Source organism: Ambystoma mexicanum, chromosome 3q, assembly GCF_040938575.1.
Source record: "Ambystoma mexicanum isolate Mex_15411 chromosome 3q, UKY_AmexF1_1, whole genome shotgun sequence".
Lineage (NCBI taxonomy): Eukaryota > Metazoa > Chordata > Amphibia > Caudata > Ambystomatidae > Ambystoma > Ambystoma mexicanum.
Window position 1 is genome coordinate 773,779,242 of NC_090926.1, and position 25,325 is coordinate 773,804,566.

General features: G+C 45.6%; 1 protein-coding gene across 5 annotated transcripts in view; it reads right to left on the reverse strand.

The window, feature by feature from the left end:
* Positions 1-25,325, reverse strand: part of TMEM94 (transmembrane protein 94) — a 2,019,771-nt gene that overhangs the window by 958,440 nt on the left and 1,036,006 nt on the right. For 4 of the 5 annotated variants that reach the window (XM_069654803.1, XM_069654805.1, XM_069654801.1 and 1 more), the window contains one exon: positions 778-953. In XM_069654803.1, coding sequence (XP_069510904.1) covers positions 778-953 — 176 coding nt within the window. The remainder of the gene's footprint in view (positions 1-777; positions 954-25,325) is intronic. The other variant, XM_069654804.1, reaches the window with a different exon arrangement.

Here is a 25,325-nt window from a genome sequence, read left to right on the forward strand (position 1 = left end):
TAGCACATATTTGGTGCAGGGCATGAAGAGGGACCTTCCCTCCTTATCCTCCGTCATGGTTGAAGGGTGTGAACTAGGCCCAAGAGGCCTTGTAGAATCTTTGATGGATCGTCACTCTTGAGGGTTGCAGAACTTCACTGACAACGGGTCCCCACTGTCGGCAGATGAAGAAAAGAGCACACAGGCTTCTTTAAAACAAATATAGAACTTTTTCTGTCGAAAACATGAAAAAATTTACAAATCGCTCATAAAGCAAACCCGAGGACTCCCAACACTGAAGCGTGTGGTACAAATCTGGAAATGGTTGCCAGAGGAGGGACTTAGGGAGAGGACAGTCATTGGATGGGGACAGTGTGACCCAGAGGACAGTGTTTGATTTAGAGGAGAAATACAGTTTTTAAGTGAAAGTGAAACTGTTTTTTCTTTTACTGAGGATTCCCAAGCTGACGACGGAGGATATTCATGTGAATCCATGCCAGACCCCATGCTGGAGAAAGAAGATATGACTGGCTGAGGGCTTGCGCCAAGCACAGAGGACACAGGAAGATTGTGAATGGCCGAACACTAAGATGGAGCAATGTACACAGGAAGAGACGACACAGGGACATGTAAGGATCATCACATTCCGCCATGATTTATTGTAGAGATAGCCAGCCAGGATAGCAGACATATGTGCCACCACTTATACATTAAGAGACAGAGAACAGAAGCAGAACAGTCTTCTTATATTCAGCCACGTGCATGGGGAGAGCCATTTAAAACAATACATTTGCTTACCTTGCTCTTGAGCTCATCCTCCATTGAGAAATACACAAAGCGGATACATGCATTGACCAGAGCATCAATGAGGCGCACAATATCCAGCCGGGCTTGGTACTGAGAGGACACCATGCCGATGAAGATCTGACCATTCAACGCCAGTCGGGAGTCCTCATTTGCTTCACCAATTCCTTCTGAGGACAAAAGCATAAACATGCATCAGTCACTTAGAGAGTTTTCAGACAACGCAGAAAGGGGCGATTTTGGCATGAAATCTCATGCACAGACAGACATAACCAGAAGGCAATAGGCATGGCCAAAATCAAATAAATTACACTGGGACAAAAATCACCTCCACCAGGGAGATATGCCACCTTTGACAATCCTCAGCCAGACACCAAACCTGTGCCAGCGAGGTACAAAAGTGATTTATTTATCCACAAACTCTCCACCACAAACATGCAGGGCTCTAGAGAAATGCTGCATAATGGTGTATACTTAGGCAGTATAACATAACCCTTAACCCTAAGCGAGCGCTGTAAAGTGTGAAATCTGCGTTGACTCTTGGACAGCACCTTCCTCAAATTCTGACCTCAGGAATCACAGTCACTTTCACTCCACTACAGCACCACGCTAATGATCAATATGACATGACACCCTCTTCGCCACTTTCTTGTAATTCTGAACTGATATGCATTAGATAGAATTCCACAGTACACTGGAAGCTCACCTTACAATCATTTGTCACTCAGAGGCCCACCCAGATACGGTATGTCGGGTATGCCAATTTTCTCACAAGATCATTACAAATAATGTGAGTCAATATTCTCAGCAGTGTTAACATCGTACCTACCACCCTTCTGGTTTAACACTGATTTTTCAGAATTCCTATTTTGGGGATTTAGGTCCATGTTTGGGGGCCCCTGTTTTACCTCCCCCTCCCCTTTCCTTTTTGGTTCCTCGATATAATTTTGGTGACCATCAGGACATCTACTGCTGAAGTCCCCCTGCCATTACTTCCCTTTATACCTAATATAAGGTATATGGTATTGGGTCGCCACTAAGGTGTCCAATCCCAGGGGTGACTCTCAAGCACCCCATTTCTGCCATAGTGTGATTGTGTCACTATAAATTGGTGGTAGGGAATGGGTTTCTGGTAGTTGCGTTTTAATTTTGGTTTCACCAAGGTGTAAGGCCATTTTAGTGCATTAGTAGCACAAAGTAACATTTAGGTAGCCAATGGGGTACAACAATGCATTGTTTATTTTCTAGGGCTTTCCTTTGCCTAGGTAACCACGAGGTAGGCTCAAAAGGGCCATTCTGACTATGTGCGAGTCTTTGTGAGCCCACCATGGCTCCCTCCATATTGGTCCCAACTGGTTTAGGTTAGTATAGTCCCTGTACTAGCCCTCTCACTTCCTGTGGTGGTGTATTTGGCTGTGTGGTCGTCCCAGGGACCATCTGAACCTCGGCCCCAGACCCAATTTAGCGATTGGCTGTCTGGGGGCCAGCCCCCCTTTGCAGGGATATTAAGGTTCTGCCCTGCCCATGCCTCTTGATTTCCTGTGCTGCAACAAGTATAAAGCAGTTCTACTTACCCGGTGTAGGAAAATGATGCTTCAATTCCCCCCAGTTTTGCCATTTCTAATCCTTAACTGGCCATACTGCCTCGACAAAGTTGGTTTGGCATACCTATAGTTAGTTTTCTTGCTGCTAGAAGACCCCTAATGGCCCCCACATCTGCTGCGTCGACCCCCCCACCTTGGAACTATCAGCTGTTTTACTGCCTCATTCATTATACCAACAGACATATTCCAACACAACGTGGGGAGGGCAATCTTGGAACTAGATAATAAAATCAAGTTCTGGAATAAGCTAACCCTTTCACTCATGAGGAAAATAACGATTTGCAAAATGGTAATTCTGCCCCGATTCATATACCTATTTTCAAACCTAACACACCTGTTCAGTGACCCCTTTTTTTAAGCAGCTGGACAGCACAATCTCTGGACTCCTGAAGGCGGGTGGAAGTAGAAGAGTGTCCCTGGGCATGCTGTGAAGGAGACATTAAGACAGGGGTCTCTCCTGGCCAAACTTTGAATTCTACTACATGGTCATGCGGCTGCAACATGTTGTGAGGTGGGACAGTCCGGCGGGAGGGACAAACAGATCCTTGTTAGGCCCACCCTGGCAGTACCACACCAGGATGGAGGAAATGTGGGGGAATGGAAAAGATCCCAAAGCAACTGGAGTCACAACAGTAATACAACAGGTGTGGAAAGGGCATGCCGTAAACTGAGAATGGGGGAGGGCTAAAGTCTGGAAATGCCATTGCGGGCCCTCCCTGAACTGGGCAAGGTCTTGAATGACATAGGTGACAGAAAATGCCAGGAGGCCGTAATTCGCACCCTGGGAGATATGTTCGAAGGGGGTAGAATACGGACATTTGTAGACTGGGCCCAAAAATTCCAGATGGCAAAGGGGCAATTCTTGAATCTTGCATGATTTATGTGAACCATGGCCACCACCTGGGATTCTATACCATGAGAACCATAGCCGCCACATGGGACTCTATACCAGAGGAGCCTCCGGTCTACCCAGTACTCCACACCATCCTCACAATAGGCCTAGAAAGACGCTCAACCACACAAATATACACAGCGTTATAAGAAAGTGAGAAACAGCCCAACCTCTGAGTCAAAGAGAAATGGAAACGGGACTTAAGACACACACCTAGGGGAAAAACATGATATTGATATATTTCTATAGTGCTCATACACAAGTATTTCAGAGCGCGACAAGGCAAGGGAAGGGGACCAGGGGAGAACACAACAACGATCTTACTAGTCCCAGTGACATTGAGAACGCGCAAGTGCATGGGAGGGGGAGAGGGGAAAAGTGCATGGAAGGGGAAGAAATGGAGAGTGCGCAGCAAAGGAGAAACAGATACATAACAATAAATTAATAAATAATAAAGGCAACAATGGTAGTGCAGCCAGCAAATGGCAAGTGCTGGGTTTAAGGCAGCAGACGGGGTAGGTCTGTTAAGTGCAGGATGAATAAAAAGGGGGGGCTGTATGGGTACAGATACAGACCCCAGTGCAGGGGGTGGCCCAGAGGCAGTGCAGTTGGGTGGCAGGGTGAGCAGGTACCTGGGCCCGGAGGACAGACGGTGGCCAGGTGCACGGTGCCAAGAAAAAACAGATCAGCAAGGGAGAGGGGCAGGCGAAGGCAGAAGCAAAGAGGAAGGTCATGAGGTGCTTCCGGAACCAAAGATGGGCGAAGGTTTGCATGCAGATCTCCAACACGTCACGAAATGCTAAATTCAAGCTAATAGAATTTAACATTGAACACCGGGTATACATGACACCACAAAAGTTACACATGATAGACAGAAAGCTGTTGCATAATTGCCCGAGATGTGCTGGCGAGGATGCACATTTCTGGCACATGGTTTGGACATGTTCATTTATAGCAGGTTACTGGCAGGAAGTGATAGAGAAAATTAACACCCTGTTAGGTAGACAATTGCAATGCACAATCCAGGTCTGCTTACTGGGGCGCCTCCCTGGGGGGAAGGGAGGGAGAGAAAATAATCTAATACCATAGCAAAGTTTCTGATAACTTTGGCAGCCTGGCGCATGACAATCAAATGGAAAAGTCCTACAGGGCTGCAGCTGCAGCAATGGGCCCAGGACATAATAAAGTGGGCAGCAGCTGAATTAGCCATAATTAAAGAGAGAAGGGCGGGTGAGGCTGTAGAAACCCTGACACCCTGCTTGACGACCTGCACACGTAGCCAGATGATCTTCCCGTATGAAAGACATAAGACACTGAGCCTAAAATGAAATGCAAGAGATCATGGCCTGGTCAAGAGGCTGACAAGACCTACAAGGAGGACCGCACCTCACATGTCACTCAATTCAAAAGGTTGGACAATGGCCCGAGTTATGGGTTGACTTGGGTTGGGAAAGGGAGGGAGATCTGGTATGGGGGACGGGGGGTGAATACGTGGTGAAGTCACATACAACAATGTGGAAGAAGCATGCAGGGTGGGGGAGAAAGGGTGGGAGGGAAATGTGGGTTGTTACGACGTTGATGTTTTCTCGTTGTTTATGAAAATGAATAAAAATATTAAACAAAAAAAAAGTAGATGTCATAGGAAGAGCCTTTGTCCTTCTCCTGTGACACTGGGGGGAAAATCAATGGTTCAGGGTACAAGGCCCTGAGGACTGTATCTTGAAATATGCCCTTGTGGATAACAGTTGTTCACTTACCAGGTTGTTTCAGGTCACTGGAGCCGTTTCCACCGAAACCACCAATTTGAGTACCTACCTTGAGGTCCTGGGAAGGGAAATTATTCAAGATACTCCCCCTTGGATGTACCTGTGGGTCGTGGTAGAGATTCCTGGGGGGTGGGTCCTAACCAAAAATCCCCATTGACTTTCATTTCTTTCATTTGGGGCGAGGGCTTTCTGTTCTGCAACAACTTCTTCTGGTGTCCATCTTCTAAACCCTTGTACTTCTTCCTTGTGCTCCCCTGTGGCCTTCCCTGGGGTTGATTGTAGCAGCATCTGCACCTATGGGGTAGATCAAACTTAACTCCAGTAGTGTGGATGGCCTTTGATGTTTTCCATTACTTCCTATGGAACTGTGAAGGACACTGGAACTCTCCTTAAAGTAACTCTGTGGCACTTACTTGCTTGTGGACATTTTTCCTGAGTCCCCTAGGGGTTCAAGTGAGCCCTGGACCACGTTTCACCATCTCGGTAATTACTTGTGATCCTAAAACCATTTTTAAAGTCATCCCTTCCATTACTGGTAAAGTAAATGAACTGGAAACACTAACTGCATCTAGCAACAATGTATATATTTTTTCATTAAATGTATCAGGAAAGTAACAGTTCCTGGAATGTTTATTGGTTCCTAGAAGCTATTGCTAAGGTTTACTATGGTTCCACCCTCTGTGTAGCTTTAATGTATTGTTCTTGGCGGCTGGGCATTAATACTGTTTTAAGGCCCTAAGGGGTCTAACTTGATGGTGAATTGTGTTTTAGGATTTGTACCCTGTTTTCCTTTGGGTAAAATTGTGTTTCCCTTTTAATCCCATACACTGCAATATGTCAATCAGGCGCTGTACATCAGGTGTAGGGCCTTCCACACATTTTAAGGTGTCTTTAGGACACTATTTAGTTGTGCAGTCTACTGGGTACTTATTTGCTTGCTAGGGTTTACGGCTTCCTGGTTCTCCCCACCGCTCTCTAATTTTATGTTGGCAAATGACCCACATTTAGACACTGGAGTTAGGAGAGTCATTGTATAGACACTACTGTTTTTATGGCATGCTGGTATGTTTTAAATACTGTTTATTAATACAAGAAATATCTGAACTGATAATTTCATGTGCGTGACTTATTAAAGTATATATTTTTCAGTATATCAGTGTAGTCTATTTATTTGTGTGGATTAATTGTACCTCTTTGTCGGTCTACTAGCCCTTCCTGGACTTAAGCCTTGTCACTCTGTCCATGTTACCTATACTTAGAGAGGTTTGGTTTCTCTCTCCAGTTTGGAGTGTTATCCTTGCTCCTCGGGTTAGTGAGTGTAGCATCCTCAACAGCGGATGGTACAAAAACTGCCTTAGCAAGTTATGATGTATCTTTATTAAAAGCTTTGCTGCTAACCTGCCAAATGGCAATCAAATCACTAGACTCATATCTCAAAACTTCAAACCTATATAAAGCTCTTCCAGAGACCAGTGGATCCTAGGATCTTAATGCGCAAAAATCATCTGTGAAACCTATCCATTCAAGGCATGCATCGATTAGCAAATCACACAAAGCACAATCCAAGACCTAATGAAGGATCGCTCTGCACTGCCATGCTATTGATATTTATTAATTTACCGATAAAGAGAACTGAGTTTTTTGTCATGATGGAGACGTGGCTGAAAGACTTGTCAGGCCCAGCCATTTCTTTAGCTCTTCCAGAACAATATTATATTCTAAATACGGATACAGGAACTGAAAGGGCATGCAAGATCGAATTGGCATTCAAGATATCATTTAAGGTAATCATCTCAGGTGTGCCCCCTCGAGCTTGTGCTATTCTTGTGGCAAAGTTGGATCTTTTATGTTTGTGTCATGATGCCTACCTCCAAGGAGCCAGGTCCGACCCAGCAACCCCAGAGGCAGGCATCATTTCCCCCAGGGGAGTGCCAGCGGGCCCAAGCTGGGGCCCTTTGGACGCAGTCCTGGCGCCTTAGGCGCCAGGCTCATGTTGGACCTCTGTCCTGGCGCCTTAGGCGCCAGGCTCATAAAGCTTGGCATGTGTTCAAGTGTTTTAATGTGCACTTACCTGATGCAGACCATGCTGCCACATCCAGGCCCTCTTGAGGCCTGAATGGAACTACTTTACCTGTGGGACTACTTTCCACCCGGGTGTGCTCGGGGAAGGATACATACCTGATCGGTGGAAGGATACACACTTGGAACTTCTTCCAAAGCTATTTAAACCACATCCGATCAACAACTCACGCTTCGCGTTGTTCTGCTCCTCGCAGCTGTACGCTCACCGTGTCGGCTCCTGCATCTGGACCTCAGCCACACCTGTCAGTATTCTGGGTCACCTGCAAAGGGAGACAAAAGACCTTACCTGCTAAATCAGCACCCGGAGTCATCACACCGACGATCCTGAAAAGGAAGACATCATTTTTAAAAGCATTTCGCTACGATCGCTGCAGCGCTGCATTTCACTCACCTATCCTGGACGCCACCATCTTCAGCAGCGATCATCCGGATCCACAGCCACTTCCCAGAGCCTAGAGAGAAAAAGACAAGAACAAGGTGAGAGAAGGAAGGGAATAGGAAAAGCTCAGTTTCCTTCTAAGACTTACCTGTTGGGTCATTCCCATTTCATTTCGGGTCTTGCCGCTTCCAGGCATTTTCCGGACCCCGGCCCCTATGGGGAAAAAAGACAAAGACATTGAATGAGCGAATGCAAAGACATTACCCGAGTGCTCATCCAGAACTTGCCTGTCATTTACTGGAACTGCACGTTTCACTTCGGGTCGGCGCCATATCTCCGGCATTCCGAACCCCGGCCCCTAAGGGGAAAAAGACAATGAACATTATTATTATTAAGCTTGGACTTGTGAACTTGCAACAGAACTTTTACAGAGCCTTACCTGAATAGTCAAGCTTACCTGAACTCCCATCAATCCTCAATCCAGTGAAGTAACTGGGTTCCAACGCGCCCCTGCATCAGAAGCAGGATGGAGAGCTCATCCTTCCTGACCCTAAGGTGAGACTTCACGGGGAATCGTGGAAGGGTATCGTGGAGGGTTGGAAGAGAGTGAGAGGCTTGAGCTTAACTCAGTCAGTAGGTAATACTCCCTTTTCACGCACAGGGGAATATTCCTGCGAGCCAGAGAAGCCAGAGTAGAGGGGCCCTTCCTGTCCATCTTCAGAGTCCTGCGCTTCACCATTGAAGAAGCATCAGCACTCGAAGCCAGACCTGCGCTTCCGTGGGAATCAGGTGAGCGTTACAGTTTGCATGCACTACAGATACTTAAGGGAGCTGTGTAAAATAAGCAAGACCTCTCTTTTTTTAAACATTTGTTAGAAGTGCTCTGATCATTTATGAGTGTTTATTCTCTTCTCATAGTGCTTAGTGATTTTAACCCAAACTTGAATGACACCAACAATTTGCAGGCAAGAGTTGTTCACAAAGCACTGAAATATTAGGGATTCCAATTTTTGAACATCCCACCTACATACATTAGGGATTGGGTCACCACCTGAAATGTAGGACCAAGTATTTCCTTGGTCCTCCCATTAGCCTGGCCAGACCATGCTACTGTATATTTAAATGTACCCTCTGTAAAAAAAAATGTAGCACAGAAAAATAAATATATTTTCAGAGACAATCCTCTCAACTGTGGTAAACCTGGATCAGTTCTAGGTAAAAATAGATGGCACCTATCCCACAGGCGCAACGCCAAAGGAGATTGTGGACTATTAGAATGCCACAATCTCAAACATATTGGATCAGGTGGCACCAAAAAAGCAAGCTTACCAAATCTTCACTTGGTAACAGATGGTACACTAAACATCTTCAATCAAAGCTAGCTTTACAATAGTGTGAAAGAAAGTGGACGAACAATCCTCACCCCTTGACTTGTTTTCTCTGAGTCACCCTGAATTATAAGCTAGCTATTATTGAAGCAGAGGTTTATATGAGACAGAGATAAGTCTACAAATTCTTCTAGTAAGTTATATCGCCTGCTGAATACCTGGAAGCCTTCACATTCAGCAACATTTCAATGTTAGGCTTCGTTCCAAAATCAAGATCACACCAGTCGACATTATATACAGTAGTCATAGGTAAACATTCTATCTAGTCAGGAACACAGAGCTGCTCACTTGGTCTCACAATCACATACTTGAATCACACGCGGGTCTGTCTGGCACTCAAAGAAAGTCCAGAATTGTGTTGAATCATTAGCACACTTCATTGTCGCATTAATTAATGCTGCTTTTTATGAAGCTCGTGTCCCAGCTATTTTGAAGCAGGCCTAGGTTACATCCTTGATAAAAAAAAGATCTTGATTAGATACATCCAATTGCACAAATTATTGCCCAAAAACAAATCTATCATTTTTGTTAAAAAACATGGACAAAATAACTACTATAGCATTTATGTAGCTTTAGGAGCACATTGAGATTAATCAGTCCCTTGATAATTATCAATCTGTATTCCCACCAAACAGGGGGTATTGAGCTTGCTTTCTTGATATGAAAAACTCTCCGTCATACCTGTAATGCATAAAAAAATGTATTAGTTTTGATTCCAATATAGAGTCAAGATGAGAGGCATTCTGGGAATAACAGTGAACATTTCTGAGCACAATGTGCGTTTACTGGAGCCATTGAAAGACAACTTGTTGATGTGCCCAGAAAAAGCTTATTTTGCATTCTTATAGCAGCCGAGAGCAAGGTCTGTCGGCGTCTCATGAGAAACAGGAGATTTACAAATTCAGTGGGGTCCAGCAGCTGCAACGGCCGCGCAGCTGTGGGGTTCTACTGATGGTAAACATCGCTGGAAAACTATTAGATTACATTTGGAGGGAAAGACATCACACAGAGAGACAAAAAAGCAAGTCACTTTTACTTTGAACTTCGGCTGGGCTGACCGAAACAGACGCGTGTCCTTCAGCCTGTTCCCGTTGGAGAGTGACTCTCTCTCCTACCCTGGTGGTTTCCAGTGAAGACTTGTTAGAGATGAAGAATGTTAGAGAAAAGGTAACAGTGATGTATTTCTGCTTTATTTCGATCTATACTTTGCTGTGGTAATTTTTAATTGAGATAATAAAGAGACCTGAAACAGGTCTATTTCAAAATCTACATGAAGTGTGAATGAATTCTTGTGTTCCAAGAAAAAACACATTGCCTTCCAGCCTTTTTTGAGTGCAGAGAGAAACCCCTTAAATTAAAAAGATATCTTTAAATTACTGAGAAAACAGGAAGGCAAAACAAACTTTAGATCAACTAAAGGCAAGGCTTCTGCAGTAGCTTAATCTATCAGATGCCTTTGACACCCGGCCACATTTTCCTGATTTTAATGCCTTGGTTTGGCGGCAAGTTCAGATAGAACAATGTGTGGATCATCTTTATTGGGGACTAGCCCTTCTAGAATCAAAATCGATCAATGTGAGGGTGAGGCTAAACAGTATAATTGTGGGGTCCCACAGGGCTTCTGCTTATTAACCTTATTATTTAATATCCTTTACATGATGTTCTTCTGGACCGGGGTGCCACATTCCAAAATGACACAGATCATCTTTCAGCTTGAAGACCATAAAAGGTGCTAGTCAGGCACACGTAGAGACATTGTTAACAAAGTACAGGAGTGGATGAAAGACCACTATCTCTTAAACCAAGATGAAACCGAAATTCGCATTGTGGCCTCTTCCCATGCATTTCCCAAACCTATTAAGATAAACCCTCAGGTGGTCAGAACATCCCAAAACAAAGTGAGATCCTGAAAGTCTCCACCTGTTACCCCACTACTCAAAAAGTCCTTGCTTTACGCACAGTTTTCCGGATTAGCCTGTCCAGCTGAAATCATGGAGAAGGTAGACACCCTGCAATTGCACAATCATGTGCAGCAGCCTCAAATCTGAGATCCTTTTCAATCGGGGATCCACCCCTTGCATGGAAATGAAACAGCTGTGGTTCCTGTTTGGGGCGACATACAGAACCATGCTGACTGATTATGTTGGGCTTATCTACAGCATTTGATACAGCCACTTTTAAAATACTTCTATCTAGGTTTGGTTTGTTCCTTTTTGGAAGACCGTACCCAACGGGTTAAAGTGAGAAATTGTTTCTCTAATTCTACACAAATCACCTACCAGGTGCCCCAGGGCTCCACATTATCCTGTTATTTTTCAATATTTATATGTGTCCTCTATCTTCAATATCATTCATATGCAGGTGATATGCCGATCTATGTGCATGTCAGTAATTCCGCAGACTTCTTTCAGAATGTCATTCACTGCATGAAGGAAGTGAGCAATGGATGATTGAAAATTAACTCCAGCATAATCCTTCAAAAACTGAGAAAACCCTCCTACACCTAAAACACTTGCTTGATGAGCCATCACGATTTCCACATTGTCCCTCTATTTCAGTTTCCAATTGCATTTCAGCAGAATGTTAAAAACATGGGTCGGGGGAGGGCGGTGCAGAGCCCACAGAAGATGACCGACTTTTAGAGATGCTGCTTACGCGAAGACCAGGCCCATAAAGCGACTGTTTCCACTCCCCGGGACAACTATCTGAGGGACCGGAGGGCAGCCTAACCTCCCGGGTAGCGGTGGTGTGGAGCCTGGCACAAGCGATCTAGTCGGGATTCGAGATATTTGAAGGCTTGGAGAGAACGGAGGGACTGGTGGTCGGGGCGTCGAGCGGGACAGGAGTGCACAGTCGGCACGTGCCTGGCGAGTCACTGGCTCTTTGGAGAGTTGAGGGCTGACTGAGGTGGAAACAGATGGAGTTTTGCTCCAGGACTCAGCACACTCGCTGCAGCGCTGATGGATCTCCAGTTTGACGATCCTCCCTTGAGGACGTTACACAGCCTTGATCCACGCGCCCCGTATGGTGGGGCAGTGCGACAGCCGGAGATCGGCGCCATCTGCCAGTACAGGACACATTAACATAGGGGAGTATGGCATTGTCTAAAAGGAATGGCAAAAGCAGACTTTTTCAATACATGATGATTATAGACACTGGGCAGAGTGGCAGAAAGCAGTAGAATGTACCCAAAGACGGGCGTAGACAGAGAGAAGCGTGGGCCCACGCGAGGGAAGGAAGTTCTTTTGCCGACTTCCATGAGTGCCGAACGCATCGTACAGTCCAGTCTGGAAACTGTATGGTGAAGAGAGGGCAAATGGCATCAGGGAAATCTACCAAAAAAACTAAGGGTGAGGATGTAAAATTTGTTTGCACCACGTAGCAGTCAGCACAGCCAGGAGAAGCCTTCTACACAGGACCCAGTGTTGGCAGAGTACGTTCGATAAGTTGAGTCAGAAAGTGGCCCAGCTGGAGACGAGAACTGCCACGTTGGAGCAGAGAATTACTGTGCTGGATTAACAGTGTGCCCAAACATTACCCCTGGTTAAGAAAATGTGGTGCGACGTGGAAGCAGTAACTAAAAGGGAATATGGCAATGGAGAACATATCTTGAGAACGTGTCAGAGGCTCAACAACTATGGATCATTGGGCTCCTTTCCGAAGCAGAGAGGGATGACCCAAATGGGTTTGTTTGCAGCTGGCTCCCAGATGCACTGGACTGAGGTGCAGGAGGACCCTAAAAATGTGGACACATGTTACAGAATCAAGGTTGCAGCCCCAAACCAATTCTCCAAGACTTCAGTGGGCCCAACACTTATTGTCAAGCTCAGCGATGCCAGGGACAGGATCCTGGAGGTGTCGGCAGCAGAAAAGATCCCTGGAGCTTCAGGACCATAGGATTCTCATCTTTCCTGATCTGGCACCGGTAGCCGAAAAGAAAAGGAAGAGGCTCAGTCTCATTAAGAAATACTTCCTGGAACTGGAACGAGGGGTGATGGCGGGAGTGCTAAATTTAGGGTTTTGTGAAACAAGAAAGAATATTTTTTTGGGACGCTGACAAGCTGCTGAACGTTGAAAGCAATGCCTGTGAAAATAATGTCCAATTAAGATAAGGAATGAGGAGACTGGAGGCCTAGGGGACTGGCCAGACTTATTTCTAGACAAGGTTTTACACTTGTTTCCCTAGGAGCGTTATACCCCATGGTCTCAGATTCCCGGAGTTTACTATACCCTGTTGAGCTTATGTTGAAGTCTTTGTTATTCTACATTGATGCATGATATGTTCAGTGCTCCGACGTCATCCTTGTAGATTTGGGTTGGGACGCAGTAATATTTTGGGAATAGATTTGCTATGGTTGACTTTTGGTTGATGTCCTGGGTTCATGAAGAAGCAGCATGTACGGTTGGGTATCTGGAGGGAGCGCTTGCTATCCACACCTATGCAACTGTGTAGACACTCCCTCCCCTCCCCCCACTTGAAAGAGGACTACCAGGGTGACCCAATGACAAAAAGGAATGGGACTCAAATATTCTGTTCTATAAGAGGTGTCGATCACTCATGTGGAGGGTTCTCTCCTCCCATTATGTTTTTGCATATAAAAAACATAGTAAAAAGTTGAAAAGAGGCCACCAGGGGGAGCAGGAGAGATGGCTGCCTGAGAGCTGAGCTCCGTCCCCTGCCTTGGAGAGTAAGAGGAGGAATTGCGCATTGCAACACCCGACACCCTGCCTGAACGTCTCCACAGATGTGGGAAGCCTCAGTGTTCCCCGCGGGTATCAGAAAGTTGAAGGGCAGCTGTCCCCGATTCGCAAATCAGAGGGTGATAACTATGACACCAGTCCCAGGTGGGCAAGAACTGCGTCGTGAAGGCTGTCTTCCCCACGACAGGCTTCCATCCGGCGGCCCCCAGAGACCTAGAGAACGAGGTACCGACCAGCATGGAGGCTGTAGCGGATCAGTAACGGATCTGCTGTCCTCCAAACACTCCCCACAGGCGGGGAGCATGCATCCAAGGAGAGGTCGCACTCGTGGCCCGCAACACCAGAAGAATTATGTCCTGGGAGGTGGCATCTGGGCAGAACGGTGACACGCAGCCTGCAATCTGGTCTGGACTCCCCTGGGACAGGGGCACCATCAGCGTCGCAGGGAGTTGACGTGACCATCCAAGGGCAGAACGCACCTGTGTGTCGCATCCAGACGACAATCACGCCCTGGGAGGCGACACTGGGGCAAGGAGTAGACACACCCCACAACCTGATCCAGATTTCCACGTGGCTGAGGCCCTCATCAAAGCAACTCTGGAACCCTGAGCTGCACAAATAATAAGTGGCTGCCCCCTGCCCCCACGCCTCATGTCCCACTGTCTGCAGAAGAACTAAGGCAGAGATAAAGTGGGGGCACCAACACGGTGTGGTCGCCTAGTAGTGGAGGAGGAGCTGGCTGGATCTCAAGGGGCCCCCTGCATCAGATTGAGTAGTGACCTGATACCCATCAAGATCAATAGTGAGGCTTAGCCCCGAGGAGAACGAGGAGAACGAGAGGCGGGGAAAGGTGCCCCCCCCTCCCAGGGACACTGATATTGACATGCGACCAGGGAGGACCGGAGCCAATAAACCCTGATGTGTCTGACACGCAGCCCAGAGACGTTGGAGGTGACGGGGTAGTCGGATCACGCCAGGAAACCTAGTGGAAGGGACAGTCACGAAATACAGCAGCCAGAGTCAGAACTGGGCCTCTGGATCCCTGATTACCCCCCCAGGCGCCAGTGGCGACAACCCGGCGCGCCTATGAGTTGGATAGGTGCTCTAGCGTGATTCAAACTATCAAGGCGGCGAGGACATGGCAGAGGCGAAGAGAGAGGGGGGAACCACCCCCGCCCCACCGGAGTTTGGATCCATCAAAAGCGACATACAGACCATTCTGGAGGAGATTGGGGGAAGAGGATGGACATGGGGGTGAGACTGGCGAACCTCTCAGCCAAGGTGGACACCCTCAAAGACAGAATGGATGGAGTGGAGGCCAACCAAGCCTCAACAGGATTCATGGAGATGCAAATGGAGGCACGCTTTATGGAAATGGAGAGATGCGAGGAGGAACTGTGCCTCAAAGGGGATGACATTGAGAATCGCAAGAGACGGAATAACCTCTGGTTCTTTGGGCTGCAAGAGGCGGAAGGCGAGACACCGGCAGGCCTCGAACAAAAGATATAAGAAATAATAGTAATTGTCCTAGGTTCCAGGGAGGGAGAGAGTGTCACCATAGACAGAGTGTACCGCGCTCGAGGGGGAACCGGTGGCCCATGTTCAGTCTTGCCGCGCATGCATTACTATGGGGACAAGATGAAAATCCTTGAAAAAGCAAAACGCATGAAGGAGGTGGAATACAGCAACTCAAGGGTGGCTATTTTTCAAGACCTCTCGGCCCACACGTTGCTGAGGTGTAAAAAGTGTGGGTCTCTCAACAGATGGCTCCAAGAGAAGGAGGTGAGGTACCGATGGGGCTACCCTTTCGCACTGGTGTTCGAATTGGGAGGGGGCAACACCACCTGGTGGCGGAGGAAGAGATACAGCGCGTCACAGATGATCTGGTGGGCCAGCCAGAGGAGTCCTCCTCAGAGGGAAGCGGACAAGGACTGGATCCGAACCAGGGTTCAGAATCAGTGCTAGGGAAACACAGGGCAAAGGGGAACAGGGAAGTTCAAGGAGCTAACCACCCCCACACACCGTAATGATGACACTTGAGAGGGGACAGAGAAACGTTTCTTCTTATCTTTGAAATCCCTTGTCCCCAGGGCTGTACCCTGGAACCCCCACGGGGTCTTCATTGGAGCTGATAGGGTTGGTTGAGAGACCAGGCATGGTTACTGATCAGGCGGTTAGTTGTTTTGGTTACTGAAATTGAGTTGTGAGTTGGGAGGGCAGAAGTGCACAAACGAGGCACATAGTTGTTGTGGGGTGATACGGGTGTTGGGAGAATTAGTTTAAGCATTGAAGAACGGTCAGGTAGGCACACTTGCAGGCCACTGAGAGACAGAAGGGCCTGCAGGGCTGACTGACATGGTGCTCAAGGCAGGGGACGCACCGCTAATGCTTCTACAGACATGCCCAATATGGCTGGGGCACGTGGTTGAGCGCCTAAAAACTCGGATAGAGAAGGGTGGGAAGGGAGGAGGTGAGGGGTGGGAGAGCAGGGGAGGGACCCTCAACCAGCGAGGCTCAAGCACAACAAGGGACATGAACTCCATAGGAAACATAAGGGGCAACCAACATTGGGTGAAGAGCATATATGGTTGAGGTAATAGTAGGTACTCTGAACGTGAAGGGATTGAACTCCCAGAACAAGAGATCCCTAACTAGCAATATGTTCCGTAAGCATAAATTGGCGATTCTTTTCCTACAAGAGACCCTCTATAGGCAAGGGGCTGAATCGGCAATAAAGGGCAAGGAGATTGGTAGGAACTTCTGGGCCTCCCACAGGGACTCCAAGAAAGAAGGGAGGGGTCCTGTAGTAGGGATCCTGCTAGTTAAGTCCTTTCGACTAACAGGGATTCAGGTTAAGAGGGGTTTTGTGGGATGATTTCTGGGTATTAAAGGGACCCTCGAGGGGACACAGATCACGCTTGCCACCCTGTACGCACCTTGGTATCCGGTTAATATTTCGAAAACATATTTTCTAAATGCCATTTTTCTGAAAACAAAATGGCAAAAAAAAGTTTTAAACTTTTTTTGATTTTATATATTTTTTGGGTTTTATTAGTAAAAAAAAAAAAGTGAGAAAAAAATGGGTTGGGGGAACCCCCCCATTTCAAAAATAAAATGTAAAAAAAAACCATTTTAAAAAATAATAATTTCAGCAAATTTGGTGTCGAGAAAATGGCATTCGAAAATATGGGTTTCGAAAATATCACTATAAACCACGCACCTTATGTGGGCCAGATGGGATTTCTGAGCCAGGTATTTAAAATGGACGGCTGGGCGGAGGGTGCGATGATTCTGGGTGGAGACTTTAACCTGGGGACAGATCCTACATTGGACTGGTAGATCCTACATTGGACTGACGGTCAGCAAAGGCAGGTGGGCACTAGTGAGAACCAAAAACAACCTAGCATTTCGGGACCTAATGTGAGACCACTACTAGGTGGATGTCTGGCAGGGTTTACGACCAGGTCCAGGGGGCTATACGTTTTTCTCTCCCCACATCAGACATACACGAGGATAGATCATCTAGTGGCTCAGAGAAAACGGGAGGGGGAAGTAAGGGCGGCCAGGGTGGAGGTGGTTACATGGTCGGATCATGAGTTGGTGAAGGCGTCCTGGCAGCTCCCTGAACCCCACCGCGGTTTTAGATAGAGGTGCAACGAAACCTTGCTGAGGGACCATATTTTCAAGGATTTCCTGGAGAAGGCGATAAGGGTGTATTTTGAAACCAACGATAACGGGGAGTTGGCCATGGCAATGGTCAGGGAGGCAGCCCAAGCCACTTTCCGGTGGTTACTTATTGCCGAGGTGTCCCGCAAAAAGAGACAAAGGGGGCTAATCGAAAACAAGCTTCGAGAAGAACTGAGAACGCTGTGGTCCTTTTGACCCAGCGGGACGCAGATAGGGAGCGTCTCCTGCGCTAGATGCAGGATAAGAGGCAGGAACTACACATGGTGCTGATGGGGGAGGTGGTCAAGAAGATGAGGTTCACCCGGCAGAGATGGTATGAATGGGGGGATACAGTGGGAGCTCTCTTAGCAAACTAGGTTAGAGCCCACAGGATGGAAAGAAGAATAGAAGGAGTGCGGGGCACTGGGGGTCATGTCGTGAAGTGGGTGGAGGATATTGCGACCTGCTTCGCGGGTTACTATAGGGACTTATATGCCAAATCACTGGAGCAGGATTAGGGGGAAGTCCTGCAATACCTGGCTGAACAATGCCTCCCTAAGTTGACAAGGGCAGAAGGTGAGGTCCTAGAGGGCGAGATAACCAGAGAAGAGGTTGTGGGAGCTATTCAAAGATTGAAAGCAGGGAAAGCCCCTGGGGACGATGGATTTCCGAACGACTTTTATAAACAATACCAAGCCCCTCTGGCGACACCCCTGGCTAAACTGTTTAACTCATGGGGGAGAGTACGCTACCCCTGACATTTCTTTAGGCACTAATAGCGGTCATCACGAAGCCAGGGAAGGATCTAACTAACTGTGTGCCATACAGGCCCATTTCCCTCTTTAATGCTGACGCCAAGATTTTCGCCAGAATCCTTGCGTCACGCTTGGATTCCTGTCTCCCCTGACTGATCTGCCCTGACCAGGCAGTTTTCGTTTTCCATAGGCAGGGAGCAGATAACATGTGAAAACGCTTCATCAATGTCCCGGTGAAGGAAAAGGGGGCACTGTTACTGGCCCTCGATGCTGAGAAGGCTTTTGACTGGGTGAGCTGGGCTTTCATGAGGAAGGTCTTTGCAGCCCTGGGGATGGGCGCAAGGTGGACGGCAAGATGACAGCGCTATACTGAAAGCCGACGGCCATGGTGGTGGTTAATGGGATTGAGTCACAGACCTCCCCCCTACAGCGAGGAACGTGCCCGGGGTGCCACTCTCCCCATTGATCTATGCACTTGTGGTGATGGTCAGGGGATAGTGAGGGGATCAGTGGGGTCAAGGTGGGGGCGTGGACTTAAAGATTAGTCTGTTTGGTAACAGCGCCCTGCTCTATATCACTAGACTGTCTCACTTGGTCACAGCCTTGCTGGAACGTTTGGAGCAATACAGGAGGCTATCAGGCTTTAAGGTCAATATGGGTAAATCAGTGGTCTATCCGGTGGGGGCGGGGGGGGGGGGAACTATCAGATGGGGAAAGGGAGTACATTGCGGGGTTTCCATTTAAGGTGCACGAAGACACATTTCGCAACCTTGGGATCAATGTTCCATCTAATTATTGTTCTCCATGTGTGGAAATGGCTTGCTTTTGTGCGAACATTATTTTCCATGTGCACAACTGACTAACGGGGTAAGCCACTTTGTGAACATGCATAGTTGGTGAGCTATCATTAAGTGTTTGTAAGGGAGTTTCTCCTTTCCGGATTGGCCACAATACCTAGCAAAAGTACTCCTTCTGAGACAATGCAGAAAGCATTTTATTGCACTGGAAAAAAAAAATCATTTTTATTAAAAAAATAAAATATCACTCATCATAACTGATGTTGCTGGCAAATATTGTAGACAGGATACAATATTTTCAGATGGATTAATGGCAACTTAAAGGAACCTCCACTATAATGAAGTAATTTAAAGGCCAGGAGAAAATAATTTGTATGAGGATGAAAATGAAATTAGAATAACTGCACCATAGAGCATGATGAGAATTCTTGTGCCTCTGCTTACCATCCATATTACATTGTCCTGTGAACAGAGCTGTGACAACACTTACTCAAAACCAGTCTTGCAGCTAAGAGGCATACCATCACCCATGTATTTTCCCTAAAAGCAGAATAATTTGCCAAACAAAAACAGTAAACACACATATATGAGCCTACCCCCTGCTTCTACCAACAAAGCTCCAATTATATTTTTGAAACAGTAGCCAGCAGAGCAGTGGCATAGGAAGGAACTCTACTACTAATACAATATGATTTCAGGAGGAATTTTAAGGTGAAAGAACTAAAGTATCTCTATTGGCAAAACAAATTACTTTTTTACTCCTTGAAAAATCAGTACGACGTCCTTTCATCGCGGGATGTTTTTTTGTGGGTTTTTTTGCGTCAATTTCTTTTTCGAAAAAACACATCTGATTTTTTAGGGGGGCTTAGAATATTATATATATGGGGTGTGGGTGTTTGGGAATAAATACAAATTAAAGAAAATGGGGGTTTAGGGGAAAAAAACCCTGCGAAAATACATCCCGCGATGAAATGACATGGAACCGAAAAATCATTTGACTCCCATGTAAGGAGTAAAAGATCATCAGATCCGTACTTGCAACCCCGACAAAGGAAGTGAAATGGCAGGGCACATAATACAATCTTTAGTTTTTCCCACCCTTTCTCACCACAACCTAGACAAAATTCAACAAAAGCCTTACTGAGGTTTCTTATGGAGCCTGTGGAAGGGAAGCAAATGTATTTTCCTTTTCTGTTAATAGCAGCATTCTCAGGAGGTACAGCCGTTTGAGTTCCATCTTCCGTAACTAGGGACCCCTCTTCTCTAATTCACTGTTATCAGTTAAACAAGATGTATGGGGATGCTAAGGGCACTAAACACAGACCACGTGATTATATGGAAAAGCCCTCAGCTAATGAGCATAGAAAGAAACAATGTCCTAGACGGCTCCTAGAGTTCCTATCCTTCAGCAAACAGACAACACATTTCCTTCACTGTGCTGTACTGCTGAAACATCTGACGGTTTTTGAAAGTTGCTGATTTGTGATTCACCCCCAAGGTGTTTTCTCCTGGGTCCACACCCCCAACCCCCGGCAATTCATAGCTCTTGTGCTAGCCTCCAATACTAATTGGCAGGGCTCTGTCAAAGGTGAGTGTAATAAAACACTCACTGGCATATTTGCATACCCACGATACTTTGCAAGCAAAACATGTTTAAAGCTCCACTGTGCTTTTATGGCCAGTTTAAGAAAATGTCATGAAACTGCATGTACACAATTATTTTGCAGTGCATACAAGATTACATGAAACATACTCCACTATAATATTATTGGGTAAGACTATACAAGTGCTCAGTGAAAGCCTTTCTCTTTTCTAACAGAGTTTTTTAAATAATTTTTTAAGGCCCATGTCCAAGGGAACTCTGAAAACCTGGAAAGGATGCAGATTGTGTGAAAGGTATTCTAGCTGTCTGAATATTCGTTGCCCTAATACAATGTACGAGTTATGCCATGGATAGTCCATATCCCTTGTCCTTTGCAGGACAAGTAAATGATATTGCAATGTTGCTCTCCACTTATAGGGTAATGTTAGCAATGCTAAAGTAGGAGACACTGAGCTTGACATTTGCTTACTCAAAATCCTTAGCGGACAAATTCATATATGATTTTAATAAAACATTAACTTGCAAGGGTACCGTTTCAAAGCGTTTCTGAGGCATTTGTACAAAGAATAGGAAGCATGATGGTAGGTTACACATCCAAGTAGCCTGATTACTGGCAGTCTGTGTTGCATGTTTGAGCTCACAGTTCGGTTATATAGTGTGGATGACGCTTTTGCTAAGGCACCATGAGCAACAAATTCTGGTGCCTGAATTCTGGTGTCACTCAGAAGGAAGCTGGGCAAGCGCACATGCACACAGCTTAGAGGGATCATTGGTCAGAAATGAGAGGCAAACACAAAGTTGTAATATTCTCAACATCAGCCATTTATATTAACAGAAAGGGAATCTCCTTTCCTATGAAACTAAAACTAAAGCAGGCGACCTTGTGTGCAAACTGTTTCTGGCCCTCACACTAACATACACAATAAAAAAGTGCAAGGTAAATGTTTCTAATTTTAATTCAACAAAAATGTACAAAAACCTAGACATATAACTCAAACAAAACAATCCTTGTGTCCAGGGGTTGACTCCGTTCCCCCTGAATTATTTCATGAAAATTGTTCAAAATGTTCTGTTTCAACAATAGTCTATTAAAGGCTCTTTTACCTAATACTTTCCTCCGTATGGCAAAAACAAATCGCTCTTCCACAACACTGTTTGTAATATAGCAAAAGAAAGTCTTTCCTAATTTTCAGGATGGCAAAACAAACACTGGTTGGAATTTGGAAAGTCTTTTCTAATTTTCTGGTTGATCACATTTTCAATTTAAACAAAAACTTGATATGACAAAGTTTCTCTTTAACACACAAGTTAAACAGATTTCCTGGTATACTCTCCTGCCACGAAACTTCTCAACTGAATCTCAAGAAAATCCTGGTTTACTCTGCTGCCAGGAATATCTCCCTTTTGGCTCATGCAGATCACCTGGTGTACTCTCTTGCCAGGTATCTGTCCCAAAAAGGTTCACTACCTGATGTGTATGTCTCATCAGGTCTTTCTGTAACATTCACATTCCTCTTAGATATAACAGTTGTACTTCTTCAACAATAAAACTTTGTTGACTTCAAGTATTACTTGTTTCAATTTCCCCCATACCGATATCCCATATATGAGGGTTTGTTCAAGCTCTGTCATCCTTTCTCTCAATATTTCTTGTCTCTTAGCAATGCTTGTTTCAGGTTTCCCCAAATTGACATCTCATATTAGGAGAATTGTACCACTTTTGCCCTTGCTTTTCAATTCTACTTGGTCAGTATTAAAAAAAGCTTCCCAAGTGTTCATTAATGTGTTGGCATGTCCAGAGCCCCACTACTCTTTTAGGTTGACTCACTGATGTAATGTGCAGCTGCGGCAAAGAGTTTTCGTTGGGCAGGCTTCCCCTTTTTGGCAGTGTCTCTTTGGGTTCCCACATCGGCTTTTCTTTCTTTCGCTGAAGGAACCATTGCCGCTTGACAGACCATGTCTCCTCCGGTTTTGCTAAACACAGTTCATCTTCCGCGGTCCCTCCAGAGGAACCCGCTACGACTCCACCGGAGTTCCACTCCTCCAGTTCTAAACACCTCCAGACAGTTACTGGCAAACGTTTCCTGTTCTCCCCACAGCTCATCTCTGCGAGTCTGCCTCTGGGTTCACTTTCCGCTCTGCGCACTCTGCAGAGGAGGAGACTATATTGGGAAATCAGTGATGACTCTGCAGGATTCCTCACAATGTGCTCTCTAGCCTCTTTTCGGCATTTGGCCTGGCAATAGCCACAGATCTCTGATTTTTGGTCGCCAGTGTTTGAGTCTTTGAATGACATTGCAGGGGAGCAGTTATCTCCTTCCCCATTAGTTGCACTGGTGGGCTACACTAGGACATATCTAATCATGCCACACATTTAACTGGGCTTTTATCATTGTTAGCAAAGGGAAGGGTGGCCATGGACTGGGGTTGAGGCCGTCCTCCAGTACCTGAGCAATGGAAAGTGGATATCCTCTACTGCCATGACATTGACACTGACGATTGTGCCACCTTGCACCCCAGTGCTAGAGCTCAGAATATTTGCGATCCTTACACATCGTATCTGATGAGTAGGGAACAGGAGGAAGCTGTAATGTCTTTTTTTAACTTCTGTTTATTAGGTTTACAATACAGCAGTTTTACATAGGATCAAACTAACATTGCAGTATTCATTTTCAAATGAAAGTCATGAGCAAACCATTTAAACCAAATCCAATCATAAAATCAACCATGCAAAATGTATCTAAATGAACCCGGCTAAATATTATACCTAATACACATAAAATACCACAAAGACAAAACCAAACATCACAAAGAGGAAAGAAAAAAAAAAAACCACCCCCTTATCCTACCCTCTAATTATCCACAGAATATAAAGTCAATCATAGAGGGCATCAAACGATCCCCACAGCAACAAATATTCATCTTCCTTGCCTCTATTTTTCAACAAAACCTTATCATACCTAGATAAAACCGTCAAATCCATCAACCGATCCTCAACGCTGGGTTTCTTCCTAGTTTTCCAGATCCTGAGAATCAATCTAATCGCAATCATCAGTGCTCTATCAATCCAAAAGTTATGCTTTCTAACCTGAACACCCCTTTCAGCATGTGGGAGCAAGATTATATTAGCTGCAGATCTGATTAAACTTATCCCAAAAATGAAATCAATTCTATCTATCACCTCACTCCAAAATGACAGTACCCTGTAATGTCTGATGCAGCCTCACCGGCTTGAATGTAGTAACCTTTATGGCTGAGTAACATTGATGATTTTTTTTTATTTAAGAAGAGTTTTCATTTTACATTGAAACTTTGTATACTATGATTCGGCATGAATCCCATAATTAAATAAAATCCTCTTAGGTGGATAGCTCAGGGACAACGCGCTTGCCTTGGAACCAAGACGACACGGAACAACAGGTTTGATCCCCGGGTCCACGCTTAGAAACCTCTGGGTATTAAGCACGTTATAAATAATCAATAGATTAAAAAAGCATTAATAAACAGAAACAAAACAAAATCAAACATAACAAAAGATCAAACATTTCTCAACTACTTTATTTACATAACTCTAAAAACACAATCTCAAATGGCCCACCATTCGTTCTCCCACTGTTGTACGAATAGTTTCAGTTTCATTAATAAAATGTCGAATATTTTACCAAGAGCTAATACCAAGGCCTGGTTGGAGGTAGTCATAAGCCTATTCCATAACAGAAGTGTAGCAATTTGGTCGATGGAGAGTAAAAAAGGGCCCAGTAGAATGATCCTATCTTCCCTAAAAGCAGTGTATTTTAACACTAAATGAAACAGTGATTCCATTTCTGGGTCGCCACATGCCCGACAGCCACAGAGAGTTCTTGGCAATTCCAGTATGGGACGAATGACGTCCATTGTTGGTAATACATTTAACCGAAATGTAAAGTACCTATCCCTAAACCTTTGAGATGGAAATTAAAGTATTTATTGTCTAGGAGTTGACTTGGGAATATAATGTAATTGTTTTTCCATATACAGCTTCAATCTATCCAGGTCAGTCACATCTGAAATCTTATCCCATTGCCAGATCTAATTCTAGTTTACATAATCAGAATCAGTTATTTTAATCTTGGTCGACTCCTCAAATACCATTCAGCGTTCCTGAAAATGTCTCAAAAAAGGGACTGACTTCAACCTATCAGCCAAACATTCATATAAGTAGATTCCCAGGCTGGGCATCTCTGCCACTGTTCATTTATACAAGTGCCAAACTATACTTCAATGTTCTGGGCCCACTATGTTGTTATCCCCAACTCGTGATGAATTACACTGATGGGAGTCGACTTCGGAATTCCCAAGACTGCCCTCCAGAAATGGCCTTCTAGGGAGTCTAGGAATTTTCGATTTTTAAATGAAAACAGCTTGCACCAATATAGTAAAATCACTGTTATTTTTAGCTTGTACAGCTCAATTAGGGGCCCACCTGGTGTCTTCCTGCTTGTCACTCTTTTCTCTACTTAAGGAGCCCTCCAGCCTCTTTTCCTATGCAGCTGGGGAGCAGGTGTAAGTGTATCTAGGTCACCTGGCCTAAGCCCCGCCCACCTGGTGCCTTCCTGCTTGTTGCTTTTTTTCACCACTTGGCAAGCCCCGCCCACCTGGTGCCTCCTGCTTGCCGCTCTTTTCCCTACTTAAGGAGCCCTCCAGCCTCTTTTCCTTTGCAGTTGGGGAGCAGGTGTAAGTGGATCTAGGTCACCTGGCCTAAGCACCACCCACCTTCTTAGCCCTGCCTCTTCTTTCCTGCTCTTAACTCTTAGATCAAGGGAGTCTCTCGCCCGGGCGTCCAAAGAGAAGGGCAGTCAAAGAAAAGGGCAATTCCTATTTGGACCTGTTTGGACCAGGAGTATCGAGGACTTGAACCCCTGCTAAAACA